The 17,871-nt window shown below is 40.4% G+C and overlaps 1 protein-coding gene across 3 annotated transcripts in view; it reads right to left on the bottom strand.

Moving 5' to 3' along the window:
* Window positions 1–2,920: 2,920 nt before the first annotated feature.
* AMPH (amphiphysin) overlaps window positions 2,921–17,871 on the bottom strand; it is a 167,585-nt gene continuing 152,634 nt past the window's right edge. For 2 of the 3 annotated variants that reach the window (XM_074945325.1, XM_074945327.1), the window contains 5 exons: window positions 16,369–16,428; window positions 12,471–12,608; window positions 10,137–10,403; window positions 8,338–8,439; window positions 2,921–4,052 (listed from right to left, as the gene is read on the bottom strand). In XM_074945325.1, the coding sequence (XP_074801426.1) occupies window positions 3,945–4,052; window positions 8,338–8,439; window positions 10,137–10,403; window positions 12,471–12,608; window positions 16,369–16,428 (675 nt within the window). In that variant the 3' untranslated portion in view covers window positions 2,921–3,944. The remainder of the gene's footprint in view (window positions 4,053–8,337; window positions 8,440–10,136; window positions 10,404–12,470; window positions 12,609–16,368; window positions 16,429–17,871) is intronic. The other variant, XM_074945326.1, reaches the window with a different exon arrangement.

Below are 17,871 nucleotides of genomic sequence, written 5' to 3'. Positions count from 1 at the left end.
AACAGCCTTCCTCTCACCCATCAAAGGCTTCTCAGTCTTTGCCCACCCTATTCAGCTAGATTCCTCAAGGACTTACAAATCTTGTCTCCCCCCTCCCCCGCCCCCCAATACAGAATCTGGCCCCTCAGTTTGGTTCTCTAGACCCAGAGGAAACCTCCCTTCAAACTGATGTCTACCTGATCTCTCCTTCACCTCTCCCTCAAGACTTCATTCTCCATAGCCATCGCTTCAGCTAGACAGCCATAAGTGCACTATGCTCTCCCATTTGACCCACTCTATGCCACCGTTTATAAAGACAAAGTAACACTGCACCCCATTCTCTTTCTCCTGAACTTCTCTTTAGGATACCACATTAATGAAAAGATTTGCCTGCCAGAGTTCTACCCAAAACCTCATACCTCTTAGAGACCAGTCTACATATGCTAGATGTCAGACCTGTCAAGGTAGAAGGTGAGGGCCCTACTAAGACCTTCTGGGCCTCTCCTAGGCTATTTGGATCATTTGAGAAGAGGATGAAGGATCAACCCATTTCCACTCAGACTTCAAAGGTGGGTTTCGAGTTGCCATCTTAACTTGCTATGAATCTAGTGGGATGCAGCCCCCTCAGAGAGAGAGAGAAAAAACACATTTCACTCAAGCTCAGTACATATCTACAGCTCTACTGAAGGAGGACCCAATAACATAAATTTGTAGGGCTGCAAATTGGCCTTCCCTTCATACTTTTGCCAAGCACTATGCCATCTTACCTGCTTCCAGGGATGATGCTGCTTTTGGTGTCCCAGCACCCTCCTCCCAAGCAGTAACGCATTGAGGAGTTTCCTATGATGGAGCACCCATAGAAACATATACTGATGGAGGAGGAGAGGTTATTTACCTTACAGTAACTTGAGTTCATTAAAGATGGTCTGTTGCTATGGGTGCTCCTCCTGCTCTCCTTCTCAGCTGTGTAGGGTCTGCTTTGCAGTTGAGAAGGAAGTGAGTAGCGGTGGGTTTGCACCTCCCTTATGTCCTTACTTGGAGACAAGAAGTGCTACTCTGCGCAGGCACTGGCTTGCGGACACTGCTTTGCACTATCCACTTGAGACCCCACAGGCACATACCATCCCACAGCAGAGCACCCACAGGGACAAAACATCTAGAAGAACTCAAGTTACTATAAAGTAAGTAACTTTTCTCCTTTAAACCTTCAAAGCTAGCTACTGGAACCCCTTCCTCCCCCCCAATAAAAAAAATTCCCCCTCATTCTAATTTCTCCCTTCCCTCTACTGCAACCCCTGTCTGCATCTAAAGGGCCTTTTAAATACTGCAGCACACATGTTACCACCTTCCACCTCTCCCTACCTTTTTCCCTGTCAGGGAGAGAAAATGGTGATGGACTCCTGCTATTGGACAGATTTTACTCCAGACCTTCTGAGTCCTTCCTGGGTGACCGCAAGCAGTAATAGTTCACAGATAGTTGGATGCCCCTTCATCTGCCTCTGGCAGGGCTAATCTGAAATTAGACTTGTCAGAGGCTGGCACACTTCAGGCAGGCACCTGAAGCCTTCCTCTGCACCTGTAACTCTGGCTGCCAGCAGCCCATGTACTGCATTGATTTAGATCGGAAAAGGCTCTACTCCAGCAGGAGGAGTTCCCCCATGACATATCAGCCACACTTGGCAGTAACCTGCAGCACATAATCCATATGTAGATACTAGAGTCATTATTAGTGGGTCTTATCATTTCTGGTATCCTGTTGACTTATGAACTGCCATTTTTCTTTTAAAAAGGGAGGCAAAATTGCAACATGAAGAAAATAGTCACATAGTATTTACGTGGGGCAAAAGTATCCATGATGGCTGTTTACTCTGGATCAGAGCTTTCCCGTTTTAATATATATGTGCTTTGTGTAAATTCTTGTGTAGGCTGCATACCAGATACCAATGGTAGTGAGACCAGCACCAATGGCATTGAAGTAGCCATGGCATGAGACAGTCTCAGGTGTACTTAGCACCCCAAAGCCATCGAGTGCACAAAGTACAGTCAGCATTGGTTAAATTAAGACATTCAGCTGATCACTATGTCCTCCTGCCTCTTATCTCCTCTACTGTTCTGAAGCAGCAGGGCCTGGAGTCCTCAGTCTCCTTGCTGTCAGGAGATGAGGACAACCGTGGTTCTAGGAAAGAGGTGAGGATGCTCCCTTTAATGCAGGGGGTTTTTTTGTTTTGTTTTTACTGTTTTACAGAAAATTAATGAAATGTAGATGTCAAACACCATTTAAAGCAATGTGGGGCATAAGGACATCAAATCTGTGACATACACCAGCAACACTGGGTCTCATTGACCACCTCAAACTTGTGGAAGCAGAATTTGGGGTCTACTGCACCAGACCAAAACGGAGGAACAGTTTTGGTTCCCAAATGAGATCCTTTACTCTGGATCACTCAAAGACAAGGACTTCTAGGCCTGTGGGAGCTACAAGATCAAAAGTCCTACCAAGTCCACTAATGGATGTGGAACCAGGCGTCAAGAAAAGGAACTCGAGGAACATCCTATATGTTCTTAAAGATACACAGCCCCACAAACAATGCAGTTCATGAAAGATTTTTCTTTCCAAGATTTGGATTCAAAGGACAGTACATGGACAAAGGATGCAGAGTAGAAAATGTGAACTGCAGTTGTGCGTTAACCAAATCCCAGGTAAGCTCCTTCTCTTGTGGTCAGAAACTAATTGGGGGTTAGAGCGCTAAGAAAAATTCATTCTGTTTGAAGAGCAGGTATGAGATGGTTTGTGCTAGAACTCATACATATGCGTGGGTATCTGTTGTGCTGAGTATCGTTTGGGGGTGGGGGTGTAAGGGAGAGTAACTGGTAGGATTATATTCATTCCAATTTAACCAAACTTCAAAAAACACTCTTAAAAACAGCTTCTTTTGGATCAAAGGTTTATTTTGAATGACACAACACTGAAAAACATAATAGTTTACAGATGACTTCTTGATACAGGATACATTATATACCTTATTTTAAAAGGATCTGTGAAGGTGTGCTGCATAAATACATATAGTGAAAATATATTGTTTGTTTTTGTCCTCCTTAGATATTTTTTGTTTTCATAATTCAGCCAATTAAAGTATAGATTAGCATTATAACCACTCCATCCACACAATCTCAAACTATTGCAGCTAGAAATAGAGGAGACTGAGCCATGCCTTCCAATGTTTTAGCAGCTTTGAACGTGATAGTAATAATTGTTCATCTCAGAATGAAAATTTCACATTACAAACACAGATACTGTATAATGTTTTGGCAATGGAGCAGCTAGCTTTGTTTTGGAACAAAGCTATTGACTAATGCCAGACCTGGTAAGAGCAATGCATCTATCAATGATACTACAGAGTCAAAGAACTACAATGGAGGGTAACGTGTTAATGCATATGTATTTCTATGCACTTATATACACACAAGCATATATGTGTATATACGTTCAAAAATAACATTGAAAACCTTTGCAGCAGTTCATTTTTTTAAACACATAATTTAATAATTTGACCTCATTACTAAAGGATTACTAATAAAATCTTCTGTAGTGCAGCAACTCAATACAATACACTTAGTGCAGAGAAGTTAAGGTTCTCGTAGTGAGGAGGCTAATTTTAGATTTCATGGGAAAGGATCAAATACAGGATCACCATAGCTCCGACAAAGCACAAACAAACCTTTTGCCACATACGTGTGAACAAAGAAGGACATTTCTCTTAATACATTTTTTCATATACTGCTTCAGACGAGGCTAGCTTAACTGTTTGCATTCATGCTCATTTGATATGTTTCACCAAGCTTTGTCTGGCACCAGTCTGTAAACCATTAGCAGTTTAACTACAAAAGTGGGTTCCTGTGTTTCAAAGAGATTTAAAAACCTACCAACTGAGCTTCTTTAAACACTGTTATGCCTGAGCTGAGAACTACTCCAAGGGCTTTGTGAAGTTCTCTGGGAAAAGTCCCTTATAGGTTACTGCATCTCTGTACTGCAGCCAATCAGATTCTTTAATGCCTGTCAGCCATCCAGCCTCCTGCAAGGTAAAAGGGAGAATTTATAGGCAGACAGCATTTTACAGGTGCAAAGTGGGAGGATGTGGTGAGGTCCTTTTAAAATTCATACTGTGTAATATTAGGTAATAGATGTTTGGGGTGGGAGAGAACCTTCTAACCCCAACAAGCTAGAGAAAATTACATGTTTTTTCCTTTCCAATCACCCTAAATTCTCCCCTTTTTATGCAGGATAGTTCACTATGGTTCCTGTAGTGGAAGTTGGTGATGGCAATAGTTCGGGGCTCTTCCCTGTTAAAGTACCTCTAAGATTCCAAAACCATTACTTGAAACTTTTCCAAATATCCAGGCCGAGGCAGACACCTGGCACTGAAAACTTCACACCAAATTATTATAGTTTGGCAGTTAAGTAACTGAAAAGCAGGGTCTTACAGGGCCTGGCTTTGGGGAAACTTAACTTGCTGTGGTGCTAACCCGCTCTGCTTAGAATAAAATTCATTCAATGTGTTTCAAAATATATCCTCTGCTCTCGCTCCAAATCTTTTTGGCTAGGTCAGCGCTGCAGCTGGGAGTGAGCCTCCCAGCCTGGGTAGACATACTTTAGCTGTGCTCTAGCTAGCATGTTAAGAATAGCAGTGTGGATGTTGCAGCTCCAGTGGAGACTTGGCCTAGCCCCCTGAGCTGCAGTGTTCACACGGTGAGCTAACATGAAGCAGTTCAATTGACCACTAACAGGCCCATGAAATACAGTACATTGAACCGCTGCTGTAACTTAGGGCAGCAGAGATTGCTAAGCAAATAGCAGGGAAACGTTGAGACCTGTCCCAGCTTTCACGAAAGAGACAAAAATAGATGGTGGGAGGGTGGGAGGAGATAGTAGGCCAAATTTTCAGTGTCTTCAACTACCCTATAACTTTGCAACTACACTGTTGTTGTTGCACATTAGACTATAGCAGCGAGACCTGCACAGACGACACAGAATTGCAGTGCCTAACTTTAGGCATCCTTCTGCCTAGTGGAATCCACAGCCCCTAGTAAAGCACCCAGCCTTCCTATATAATGAATGAGGAGAGCCTGACACCTAGGAATGGGGTTTACAAACACCAGCATGCTGATTTGCCTAAGCCAGCCAGTAGGAAATGCCAAGGAGGGATGTGTGGCCTAAGCCCTGCTCCTAACAAGGGACTACCGGCTAGTCCACACTAGAATCACTACAGCAGCGTAGCTGTGCATGCTTTCACAAAATAAAAAAAGAGCAGAGGTGGTCTCTTATATCCATAGCCCAGTGGTGAGCGACCTCACCCAGGATGTGGGAGACCTAGGGTCAAATCCCCACTGTGCCTGATTTGGAGTAGGAACTTGAATCCAGGTCTCCCACCTCCCGGGAGAGTGCCTTCACCCCTGGGCTGTGGGATATTCTGGGGCAGGGTTCTCTGTCTCTATGGTTTCACTTTGTATAAATAAATATTCATTGGGCCAGAGAGTGACTAAGTACCTCAACCACTAGCTTTAGGTGGGAGATGTGGCTTCAAGTCCCTGCTCCACCTCAGATTGGGACAGGTGAGATCTAAACATGACTCTTCCCATATTGTGTAGGACTATGCTCATCACCGGGCTATGGGCTATAAGAGGACAATATCCTCCTACTGTGTTTTGTAGGGGGCCCAATCCGCTAGATACGCACTCTGGCAGTCTTTGAGCAAGTCCACCAAATCGCTCTAACATCTGAACTTTAAGATTTAGAGCTAGATCCACAAAGGGATTGAGGTGCCTGATCTGCATATGCAAGTGTCTGTATCCTGGCCGTTTAAATTTAATCATTTTTGCCCACAAGTGACTACACTTGCAGAATGGTGGGCACACTTAACTGAATCCATAATAGTGTAGGTCCCAAATTAGAGGCTGTTTTTCAGAAATATGATCCAGACAGTCACAAAATAATGAGACATGGTGGAAACTCCTGCCATTGCATTGTGATTATTTTATCATGTACATGTAGAAGTTGAATGCTGTTGATAGAACTTCAACACAATATAAAATTACATCAAACTGTGATTATTTAATGGCTTTCTGAAGCTTTTAGTCAGTGGTGAAATGACTTTCTAATTAATCAAGATTGAGTACCACTGAAGCAGGTAAGGATGACAACATTTTAGACTGGCAGTGAAATAAACCAGGGTAAATTTAACTGAGAAAATATCTTTCAAGCATGTGGCATGATTGAGACAGAAGGGGCAGTAGTAAATGACAACTTCCTGATCATAGGAGGCAGCAGATTCTGCTAGGGACAGGTGCTGACTAGAACTAATCTTAATCAATTTCAACTCAAGTATATTAGAAAAAGTGGAGTCACCAGGATCAAACAAGCACAAAGTGTTCGTGTTTGGTATGATCTGAAACTATGAATCGATACTACCAAATATACAAGAAATATGGCTTTAGACAGGCCACTTTTGAAGGAAGAAAAATGAACAGCTGAGAAGAAAAAAAAAGAAAAAACTCAATCTTTTTTGTCCTTCACTAGAGTACTTTGTGGTATTATATTAAGTTTAATGATGATGATAAACATGAAGGGCAAATGTGCACTGAATAATAATAGATGTTAACTGAATTCAGAAACATGAATATATAAAAAAAGTCTATTTTCTCCATCAATACACACAATTTACTCCAATTAATGCTAATAGGATTTACATGAAAACAACAAGAGAATAATATACCTTTCTAGATTAACCCAGAAAAAAATATTAAGTTTACATTTAATACTCCAAGAAAAAAAGAGCTAAGGCATATGGCCCAGAGCCTCAGAAGTATTTGAGTGCCTAACTTCCATTGACTTCAATGGAAGCTAAGGGCTTAAGTAGCTTTGAGACTGATTCTGTCATCCTCACATTTAGCACCTTACTCTGTGAATAATGCCATTGAAATAAATGGGACTCAACTTGAATCAGGATAGCACAATCTAGCTTTATAAGAAGAGTGTAGGGTCATGCTGAAAAAGTATCCAGTACAATATACCAGAAATGTAAAACAGACAAGATATCCTGCTCATATATTAAAGCAAGAGATCAGCTGATAACATTAGCACTGCTTAAAAGGAATATTACAAGGACTCAATGTTGCAAACACATGCTGTCAGGAATAGTGCTTAGCATTCTGAATAGTCCCATAGAAGACAATAGGATTATTTAGGGTGGTAAGGAATATTCCCAGCACTACGTACTTGCAGGATCAGGCCTCGAAATGACAGAAATAGAGGCATGTTCTTCATATCTTCCCCTACCAATGGGGAACTAACCAACAAGAAGAAGCTTGGTAAAATAGGTACAGTACCTTCCTTGAACCCTTTGAAAAGGTAAAATCATTTCTCCACTGCCTATGGAAGAAGGGGGGAGGGTAGATCCATGTTTTAAGCAAAGCTGAAGACTGCTTTTTGTTCAAATCAAATTGTGATCTGGAGCTATGATCTCTTTTGGGCTTATCCTTTGGGAGTCTTTCCATTGACTTCAATAGGCATTTTATTTAGCGTATAAAATTGTATCTTCTATTTAAAAACCATTTTATTTTATTATTGCAAATGTTTAACATTTAAATGAAATTAAAACATCTTTCTGTGTTCCAGCAAAATTAAAGCTCTGTTGCCAACAACCTGAACACTTTTGGGGGCCTGGTCCTCCACAGCTAATACCACTGGAGGTTTGGCTGAAGCTGCCAGATCTTTTGCCTGGGTAGGGAACTGCAGGATTAGTAGAAGTCGATATTTCCAAAACCAATACTATAGGAGATTTAGACTTCCAGAGGGCAGAGTTAAAGCTACAGAGTTACTACACATAATTTGGTTGTAGGGTTACACAATTTGTAAGCAAAATACTCTGTGGCCTAATTTGTATTGATTTGATCTGTTCCAATCTATATGTATAAGCTCCAGACACTAGACAACGATTTTGCTGCAATGTTAAAACAAGATTTACAGTGACTTAATGCACTATTTGTATGCATCTACTATGTGTAAGTGAGTGTGTGTGAGAGAGAAGTAAAACCATGATTTAAAGCAGCCAAATGAAATCTAGAAGAATGTTGGTTCATAATGAAGGTTAAATCATGCTATCAATACATCTACTGCATTTCCAGGTTATAATCAACATTGCCTTTTACTCTTAGATGAAAATGAAGTATGAAGACCATTTTAGTCTTAATATGTTCTAACAGTGCCATTTTAAACGACTGCATTTCTTATTAACTCTAGACGGTTAGAAATATCTCCAGGAAAAGAAAAATAGCAAAAGAAATGGTTCCTCGGTTGTTTACCTGGTCATCTGTGGCATCAGAAGGGATTACTAGTACAGTATCTCCTCGTTTTAAGTTAAGCTCATCAGTATTAGCTGCCTCAAAATCATGTAGAGCTTCAACCTGAAGAAAAGAAACAAAACATGAGGACGTCATCTAGGGAAAGTAGTAAGAAAAATTAAGTAGAAACAAATTCTCTCTTTCACAACTCACATTTAACTATGTGCAGCTGTACTGTGCTTTCAAACTCTCAAACACACTGCCATGGCATTGCCTCTTTCAACTGATATCATTACACATACACTCCATTTTTTTGTTTGATATGTTTGTTAATTCCATGTTTTTCTATTCTCTTCCATGAAGAAATTCACATATTAAATATGAATTTAATTATACACTCATTCCTTCAATGACAGGTGGGTACCCTCAACTCACAGGGATCTGGAGGATCGGTGATGCTGCAACATCCCATAAGTACTGCTGCTTGGACAAATCCTGTTGTCCTTATTCAAAGACTGGCATAATTGGAGGCTTTCCCGAGGAAGGGTGAAAGCATTTGGCTAACCTATCTTAGGCAAACTGAGTGTGGAGTTAGAGTGATGCTAATGCCCTAATGATATCTGTGGTTCTGGGGTTTTGATCTTATTCCTGAAGCAATTATCTTCCTGAAGCAATCCTCCCTGTAAATAATAGTGAGGAAAATGGTATAATTCCAGTGGTAAGTTAAAGGTGTGGGTAATGGGAATCCTGCTGCGTGGACTGGGAAGCACTCTTGTTTGCTGGTAAATTAGGGCTATGATATTTCTCACTTCATCTAGTAATTATTGATAAGATAATCTGTTTGCAGAGCTAAACGGTCCACTTAACTAAATAATTCCATCTCCATAAATAGATACCCTATTCTAGTTTCCTTGATGGCAACTAATCCCATGGCATCACTGCAGCAAAGGCAGGAATGGTAGCTGTGCATTCTCCCTTAACTCACAAGAGTTTGGTGAAAAAATAGAGGAACACTATCAGTGTGTCTTAAGTCATAGTCACATGACATGTCTCACTCTGACCTGTTACTTTTAAAGTTTGCAAAGAATATTTGTGTATGAGAACAGAAAAAAAACAATCCAAAATAACTGGGCATAACCATGGCTTGTTATGGGACTAGTTAGACTGAACTATCCAAATTATAATACAGAGCACATGAACTTCATTCATCTTCGTTCAGCTTACCTACTAGTCAATCATTCTGAAATAAGAAATATCAGGTACCTGGGAACCAAGAAACACAAAGGTTCTTAGGAGCCAACACACACTTAGGGCAGAATTTCTCAGACCTGTTCACTGAACTACAATGCTTTTCAACATGATCGCTTTAAACGATACTCTAATAATACGTGGAATCTTGGTTGCATTGAAGTCAATTGCAAAAGTTTCATTGGATTTCAATGGGACCATGCTTGTACTGGTAGATTTTCAGGCCAGAAAGGAACAGTTTGATCTAGTCTAATCTGCTGCATAATGCAGGCCATAGAAATTCTCCCAACATATTAAAATATTTTCACTGCTCTGATTAGATTAGTGTACTTGCACATTTGACTGAACGCCATACTTCTACATGGATCATGTTTCCACATAAAGAACAGTACAAGTTTTATTTCCCCCTTTATGTAGAAAAAACAATTCAAGGAAAAATAGCTTGACATTTTTGCTATTTAACCACACAGCCATCAGCCTAAATAACCTGTGCCCTTGGATATACTTACTTACACTTGATGCTAGGTTTAAAGGAATGTTTAAAATAAGAGTGACTAAATACTGAAGTAAACCTTAAAGAGAAAGCCAGGTGGCATTCCATGGGCTGCATCATCTGCTGACACAGGCTGTTCTTCAGAGGATGTAGTTTGGGTTTCCTCAATGGTTTTCTGCTCACTTACAACCTGGGAAGTTTCACTGGCATCACTTTCAATGCCCTGAGCGCCAACGTCTTCCACAACAGCTTTGGATTCATTCACTAGGACTTCGTGTTCCTCTCCCTCCCCTTCGTTGTTTGATGCTGGCTCTATTACTAGTGAAGGGATGCTGCTGACTTTCTCCTGGGGAAAAAAAAAACAAAAATGTTTTGAGAGTGATTAATTGGCCTCGTTAGCACTGACCCCCTACTTGGTAAGGCAACTCCCATCTTTTCATGTGCTATGTATGTATACCTGCCTAGCGTATTTTTCACTCCATACAGCTGATGAAGTGAGCTGTAGCCCACGAAAGCTTATGCCCAAATAAATTTGTTAGTGTCTAAGATCCCACAAGGACTCCTCATTGTTTTTACTTCTAAAAAGTATGGAACAAAACTTACTTTATTTGCTTTTCTGTTTATGAGAGAAAATACGGATGTATTTTCCTCTCATCCACAGCTGATCTTCTCATTGAGAAGAGCTATGCTAGCGCATCTAGGGGATAATATCCTCCCAGCTTGTGACTGCCGGTCTCCATTCCTCCCCATGTCAATTCTCTATCTTACTCCCCATGGATTAGAACTGTCATCATAGCAGGTAAAACATTCTACACCCTGTTCTGTTTTCATTTAGGCTCCTGTCAAACTTCCAGTGAAATTAATGGGAGTACTTCCACTAACTTCAAAGTGCTTTGGATCAGGCCATAACACTGCCCTAAATCAGAAGTAACTCCACTTACATCAGTGGAGTAACACTAGTTTAAACCTTGTGAGAGATCGAAATCAGGCACGCTATATTCACTTGCAATAGTTTAAACGCCAATTAAAATTTCTCCTGATTTACACCAGCATAAATGAGAGACGAGACCATGTGAAGCTCATTACAATCATAAGAGCCCTATTCAGACAGTATTTTAGGCAGCTGTCTGGGGCATGCAACCCTCTAAAGGCCGCATTGGCTAGCTATTCACCTGGCCAACATATCCAATTCAGCCTGGTTCTCAAGGGAAATACCTCTCCCCCAATTCTGTAGCATTGTTCATTAACGTGTGGGTGTGGGAGAGGTTGTGTAAATGAGTTCCCCATTTCCCAAATCTCAATCTGTACCTCTTCTCCCATCCCACCATGAGGAAGCAGGTACAATGGAGGATGACCAGGTCTATCAATTGCTTATTTTATATAGTCTGGGTTAAAAATACCCCCAAACCCTTCATAGAGAGAGAATTTTTATTGATGGGTCAGGGACTGTTCTGATTATTATTAATTATTTGTACTGTGGTAGCACCTAGGGGCCCCAGCTTCATTGTGAGAGGCATTGCATAAGCTCGTAACAAAAAGCAATCCACAACCTGAAGAGCTTGAGACAACAGGAGGGTGACTGAAACAAATGGATATGAAGAGCCTAAGGTAATCATGACATGGAAGTCCTTGATCTCTAGAGTGCCAGAGTACCACTTGGGGTCTTTTCTTTGGTCTCCAGCTGCTAGAAAGCTGAAAGCCAGCCTGACCACACACTAGAGTATCCTTGCAATTTATTGCTTCTAGAGTTACATGAGATTCAAGGCCTGACTTTCAGCAGTGCCGGAGGGGGAGGCGGGGGGAGGAGGGGAGGGGATTTTCAGAGGCACAAAGGTACCGAACTCCAAATGGAAATCAGTGGGAGTTAGGCCTTTGCTACCCTTTGTGCCTCTGAAAATCTCCCCTGTTGAGCACTCACCACTCATATTGACTTCAAGGGGAATTACATGTGCTCAGCATCTCTGAACACCAGTGCACTTGATCTTATTTATCATTGGGGGGGGGAGAAAAAGAGCAGTTAGATAAAAAAACACATTTGAAGAGAATCAAAGCTCTGTTTAACAAGCCACTGCTCTCCAGATTTATAGCTAATGGAATGAAATAGCTTCTGCTTATCTTTAGGATTAATTGAGCCTGTTATAAACCCCAGAACACATCTGAGAGTGTATCTATCAATTGTAAAGTCATCAGAAATTATTTTGGGTATACTGGGCCAGATTCCCAGCTGGTATAAATTGGCATCGCTCCACTGAAGTTATGGTGCTACTTCATACCAGTGTCACTTAAAACAGAATGGGGGCCAATATGGACAGATAAGTCACCGCTCTCCTGAGAAGGGGTGTTGTGGTAACTCAGGCCAGGAGACATGAACAGTCCAATATTTTCTTGTGTAGTGCTTCAGAAAGCATCTTACCTGAGCCACCTCTGCTTCCTTCTCTTCTGTTTTAAGTTTGTCACCTTCATCAGACGTTTCAGATGCAGCAGTAGCTTCACTGGCTTCAGTTACAACAGCATTTTCTACTGCACCAGCATCTTCAGTTATAGCTACCACCTACAGCCAACAGAAAATGGAAACTGTTCAGCCACATCCATCATTCTGGACAACAGCTATTCACCAACTGCACCCAGGCCACTTTAAAGAGCTCCAGTCTTTAGGTAGGTAGATAGGTGAACTGGCATCAGTTCGCTTATTTAGATCCATTAGACAATGCAGTGGGCTTTATTGTGATCCCACACTGGTTTTATACCAGGGTAATGCCACTGATTTCAATGGAGTGTCTCTGTATTAACAAAGTAAATACAAAGAGAATCATGCCATTAGATGCTATTCTGCACCTTATGATAAAAGGTGGGAAAAACCTGTTATGATGCTTCCTTAGTATATTTAGTAACAAAAGTTACTTCTTCAGGGAGGGTTTCCTAAGGCATTAACTAAAAGAAAAATGGATTAAAGGCATCCTGCTGCATATTGGGATGGCTCCTTACTGAGCACAGATATAGAACACACTCCACAATAAAAAAAAAGTTTTAGAGCAGAGTTTGAGGGTTCATTTGCCTTAAAGCCGCATTGCTGGAGGATTTGCCTTGAGGAGAGGGCAGAATGGGTCTGCGCTGCACTTTACAAATAGGTTCTGCTGGAGAAGGGCCACTTGCAACAGGGCTGCGGCTCTATAGGAAACCAGCAGTGGAGGCTGTCCATGGAACATAATGAATGGCTGCCCTGGCCACATCCCCTCCCCAGCTAGTGTCATCTACTTTGGGGGCTGGGCAAACGGAAAATTCCTACTCTAAATCCAAGCAGCTTCATTATGGTATTTCTGATTATCATGCAATAGTGAAATTGGGGGTAAAAATGAATCACTTTCCCCTCCACCACTGCATCTAAAAAGTTACATTTAACAGAATTGGCTTTGGTGGCTAAGAGTCTGATAACGCTTGTTGCCTCAGATCAGATATCTGCTTCATAGATGAGGTTGATCACATCCTATCTGAGTTGCTGGACATTGCATTGGTCCCTGCCATCACGAACTCTTAATGAGACTGGTAAACAATTTTTTTTTTTAATACAGAGGAAAAGAAAAGCTAAAATATATTGTGTGAATTTAGAGAGACTTTTTAATTGCATTCGACACAGAATCAAGTATACACTGCTTTAATGGGTAGCCAGATAAAATTATACCAGCAAATGTCACGGGATTTGTGAGTAAAGTCTTCAGGTCAGGACTTCATTGTACTACCGATTTCAGCAGTCTTGCTTCAATAAGAGATTTAAATAAACAGTAGTTGTAAAAACCCAGAAAGAAGCTCGTGGAGGAGAGATGGGGGAAGCAGTGCATATTAGATTGCTTTATACACTATGCTTCTAACAAAATGCTACAGAAATTGATCCTATTATCTGATGTGATCAGAATCAACACTTCGTTTCTATTTATTGGATTTGTGCAGTCCATGGTCCATGAAGGAAGCATGTTCTAATTTTACAAATATCAGTCCTAAAATACAGTACACTGAAATGGTCAGACTCGGACAGCTCTTTGTCATAAGTCACCATATGTACAGCATGCATCAAAATGGTATGATAATTCATTCTTGTGACAGACTATAACAAGAAAAGAAAGAAAATCATAAATATGGGGTTTTGCCGATATTACAAGGGTAAGTGGCAAAAATGAAGCCATTTCTTTCTATCATATCTCAAAATCTTGGATTAGCCCCATAGCTATTTAGGATGAAATCCTAATCCATTTACGTCAATGGTAAAATTCCCATTTACTTCACTGGGACCACGACTTCACCCTAGATAGCAGTGGTGAATCATACAGGTACTTGTATATTTACATATGCTACCTGATTTCATATTGTAAACAAACCCTCCTGTATACAAAAGAGGTGTAAGTAAGAGGAGAAACACGGCCCAAGGTATTTACTGCTAGGGGAAGTCTATGAGTTAATAGGATCTAGTCCACAATGTTTGACCTGAATAGTGCATGCCAGTTTTCACTAACTTAAGATTGGTCCCAATGGCTGGATTTAAAAAGGGACTGGATAATTTTTATGATCATTAATTATAATTGTAGCTAAGCAAGCTAATATAATGCTATGGGGAACCGAAGCTCATGCTTTAGGGAATAAATCCATTGCCTGCGGAGGTCTGGATGGATTTCCCATATACGGAACTGCACAATTGGCTAAACAAATAATGGTGAGTGTGTGGGTCTCTCTCAAGCATCACATACCACCTTCTGCTGAAGGCAGGATACAAGACTCGATGGATAGAGTTTGGCAGCTGTTATACATTGAACAAATATTGCCATTGTAAATATGAGATTTTTAAAAACTGATGCATGTGTGTGATGGGTGAATATGCCATGCAAGAGAGGTTGAGTTTACATATACACTATACTAGAGAGCTCGATGAACAGTTACATTTTGAAGACATTAGTCAGTTTGCACTTTATGGACAGTAAAGGATTTCTTGAATACAAGCTGCTGAAACAGACATATCAAGAGTGACAAGCCAATTGCTCTAGAAGAAAGATGGTGGTGTATTTGATACTATTTCAACCCTCAGATTTAGAAAAGTAAGGCTTGATTGACCACTACATTACTCCAGTGTCATGCCTGTGTAACTCCACTGATTTCAATGCAGCTACGCTGGTGTAAAATTGGAATAAGCACTGGTGAATCGGGTCTATAATTTTCTGTTTAAATGGAAAAAAAAATCAGCATTACACTGCAGGGCCTGGTTCTCCATTCACGCCAAGATAAAGCAGTAGCAACTTTCATGAAGTCAATGAACCAAATTCTATCCTCAATTACCCTGGCGTAAATTTGGAGTAACTTTACTGTCGGTAGTAGATTTCCTCCAAATTTACACCAGTATAACCAAGAGCAGAATTTGGCCCATTGGAGTTACAATCATCCAAAACCAGAATGAGTAGTGAATCGGTCTATGATATTTTAGCAAATGCTTACATACCAGAGCTTGAAAACTTATAAAAAGAGAGGTAGTTAGCACCATGCAGGATTGGACCCAAATTGAGGAGTTACCGGAGTTACCGGTTTCCTTATTTTTCAATCCTTTTTCCTATTTCTGAATTTAATTTCCAGTCTCTAGTGCTGAAATCCTCATGTTACTTTCACCATAATTTAAAATGCATTGTGAAGGTTGCACTTTAGTAAAAAAGGATCCAGAATAAATAGTATATGTTCTCTCACCCATATGAGAACATAACCTAAAACAGTCGATCAGAGGGTACCTGGTCTTAAAGAGAAATTCAATATTTCATTGAACTTTTTAGTTGTTTTTAATTTGATTTTAATCATATCTAATGAAATGCCCAATTTGTGCTTTAGAAAATAAAGTTGTAAGAATTATATTCTAACTTCTGTTTCAGTTTAGGGCTTAGCATGCTAGAAAAATGGAATGATGAATGAAAGCTTTTTTTTTTTTTTTTTTAAAGACACTATTAGGAGCCCAGACAAACAAATCCACAGGAAGTGTTAAAGCCTTTCAGACTCCATGGCAGTATATTTTCTGTTCACTCTGAATGTCGACAGAAACAACATCATATCACCTTCTACCACATAACCACATTCTTCCCTGTCCGAAAATATTTATGATAGTATACTACTGCAACAGATAGGTTCTAAAATAGGTCTCCATTGAATTGAGAGATGTTCTAGCTAGCACATATTCTATTGGCCAACATATTCATAACACGGAAACAAAAAACCAAAGCACACAACTTTATGACACTTTTCTTGATATATTAAAGAACATATACCCTCCTACGGCTGTTCATATTTACCTCACTCTCCTCCTCAGCAATCCCAGCTGTCTCCTTTTCACCTGTTGTGACAGTCTCCTGCTGAAAAAAGAAATATGGTCAGCACATTAGAGTTTTTAGCAACAGAAAAGTATGCATTAATAAAATGTAATGGAAGCAGGGCATGTACCGGATGCAACAAAATGAATAGCTGAAATTTAATGGCATAATATATGGAAGCTAATTCAGATATTGTCTGGCAAAACAAGCCATTCTTATTCTAACACAGCATCAGACCAACAAGTCAGCATGGTCTAAGAACTAAGAAAATTAATCCTTTCCTCCCTTTTCATCATCAATCACCACCACCACCACGCTAGGAATTTGGAGAGCTCCATTATTAACTTTTTATGGTTATTCTCATGGTAATGTTAGCTTTGAAAAGTTTTTGATAAGTACCTTCCCGGGAGTACTATTGAGCTTTTCCTATAGCTGGCTACAACTGTCCTGCCCCCGCCATGTACCCCAACAACATTTAACGTATTTTCCTCTTGGAATTTCTCAAAAATGAAAGACTTTTTTTGATGTGGACAGTGATTCATTTAAGTGAACTGTGCAGAAAGAGATGTTGTGCCACAGAATGTATTGTTTTTCCAAATTAACCAAGGACTGGTCTACTCTCCAGTTGGGTTGGCTTAACTACATTGCTTAGGGCTGTGAAAAATGTCATGCCCTCTAAAACATAATTAAGCCTCTCAGAAGAGCCTCTTCCATTGCTGTAGTAATTGTCCACACCACAGCGGCGCATCTGTAGCCATGGTGCTGTATTGTTTCTAGTGTAGACATACCCACAACCTACTTTAAGGCCTGATTCAATGGGCCTCAAACACATGCCTAAAGTTAAAAGTTAAGAATGTGATGAAGTGCTTTGCTGAATAGGGGCCTCAGATCTTTGCATAAGGTACTCAGATGTGTTAGGTTTTAATTGAATTAAAGAACTACTATGATGTAACTGGCTCCCCATACCTGGTATTTTCTTCAGTGTAGATGGGACTTAACACTAAGGCCCTCTAGACAGGAGGAGTAAAACTGTACTAACTGCAAGACCTGCTGGAAAACAGATGACAAGTACATTTCTTCCAGAACTTTTCTGGACAACCATTTCCTAGCTGTTTTCTGGTTCTACTGTAGCAAGCACAGTTTTAACACCAAGGTAGATGCAGCTGTGGACAGGGATTATTTAAAGACAGGCTATAAAATCTACCCTCTTAGCAAAATTTTAGCATGCTTTCTGAATGTGGGGGGTAACCCAGTCTGCAACAGTAATGTGTATGAACACAAAGCATGTTACAGTTGTGTTTGGCTACAGCCATAGCTGAAACTGGTTTACACATAATAACGTAGACAGAGTCTCAATTAGCAACCTTCACAAGCCTGTAACTGTCACTCCAGAATTGCACAAATTTCATTGGAAATGGTTGTATTTTTTCCCCTAACAAAAGGATGCTGAGTTATTTCTGAACTTCATATCAATCATGTTTTTAA

Source organism: Natator depressus, chromosome 2 (assembly GCF_965152275.1).
Source record: "Natator depressus isolate rNatDep1 chromosome 2, rNatDep2.hap1, whole genome shotgun sequence".
NCBI lineage: Eukaryota > Metazoa > Chordata > Testudines > Cheloniidae > Natator > Natator depressus.
Note: the sequence above shows the minus strand (reverse complement) of the source record. Positions and strands in the feature narration are given on the sequence as shown.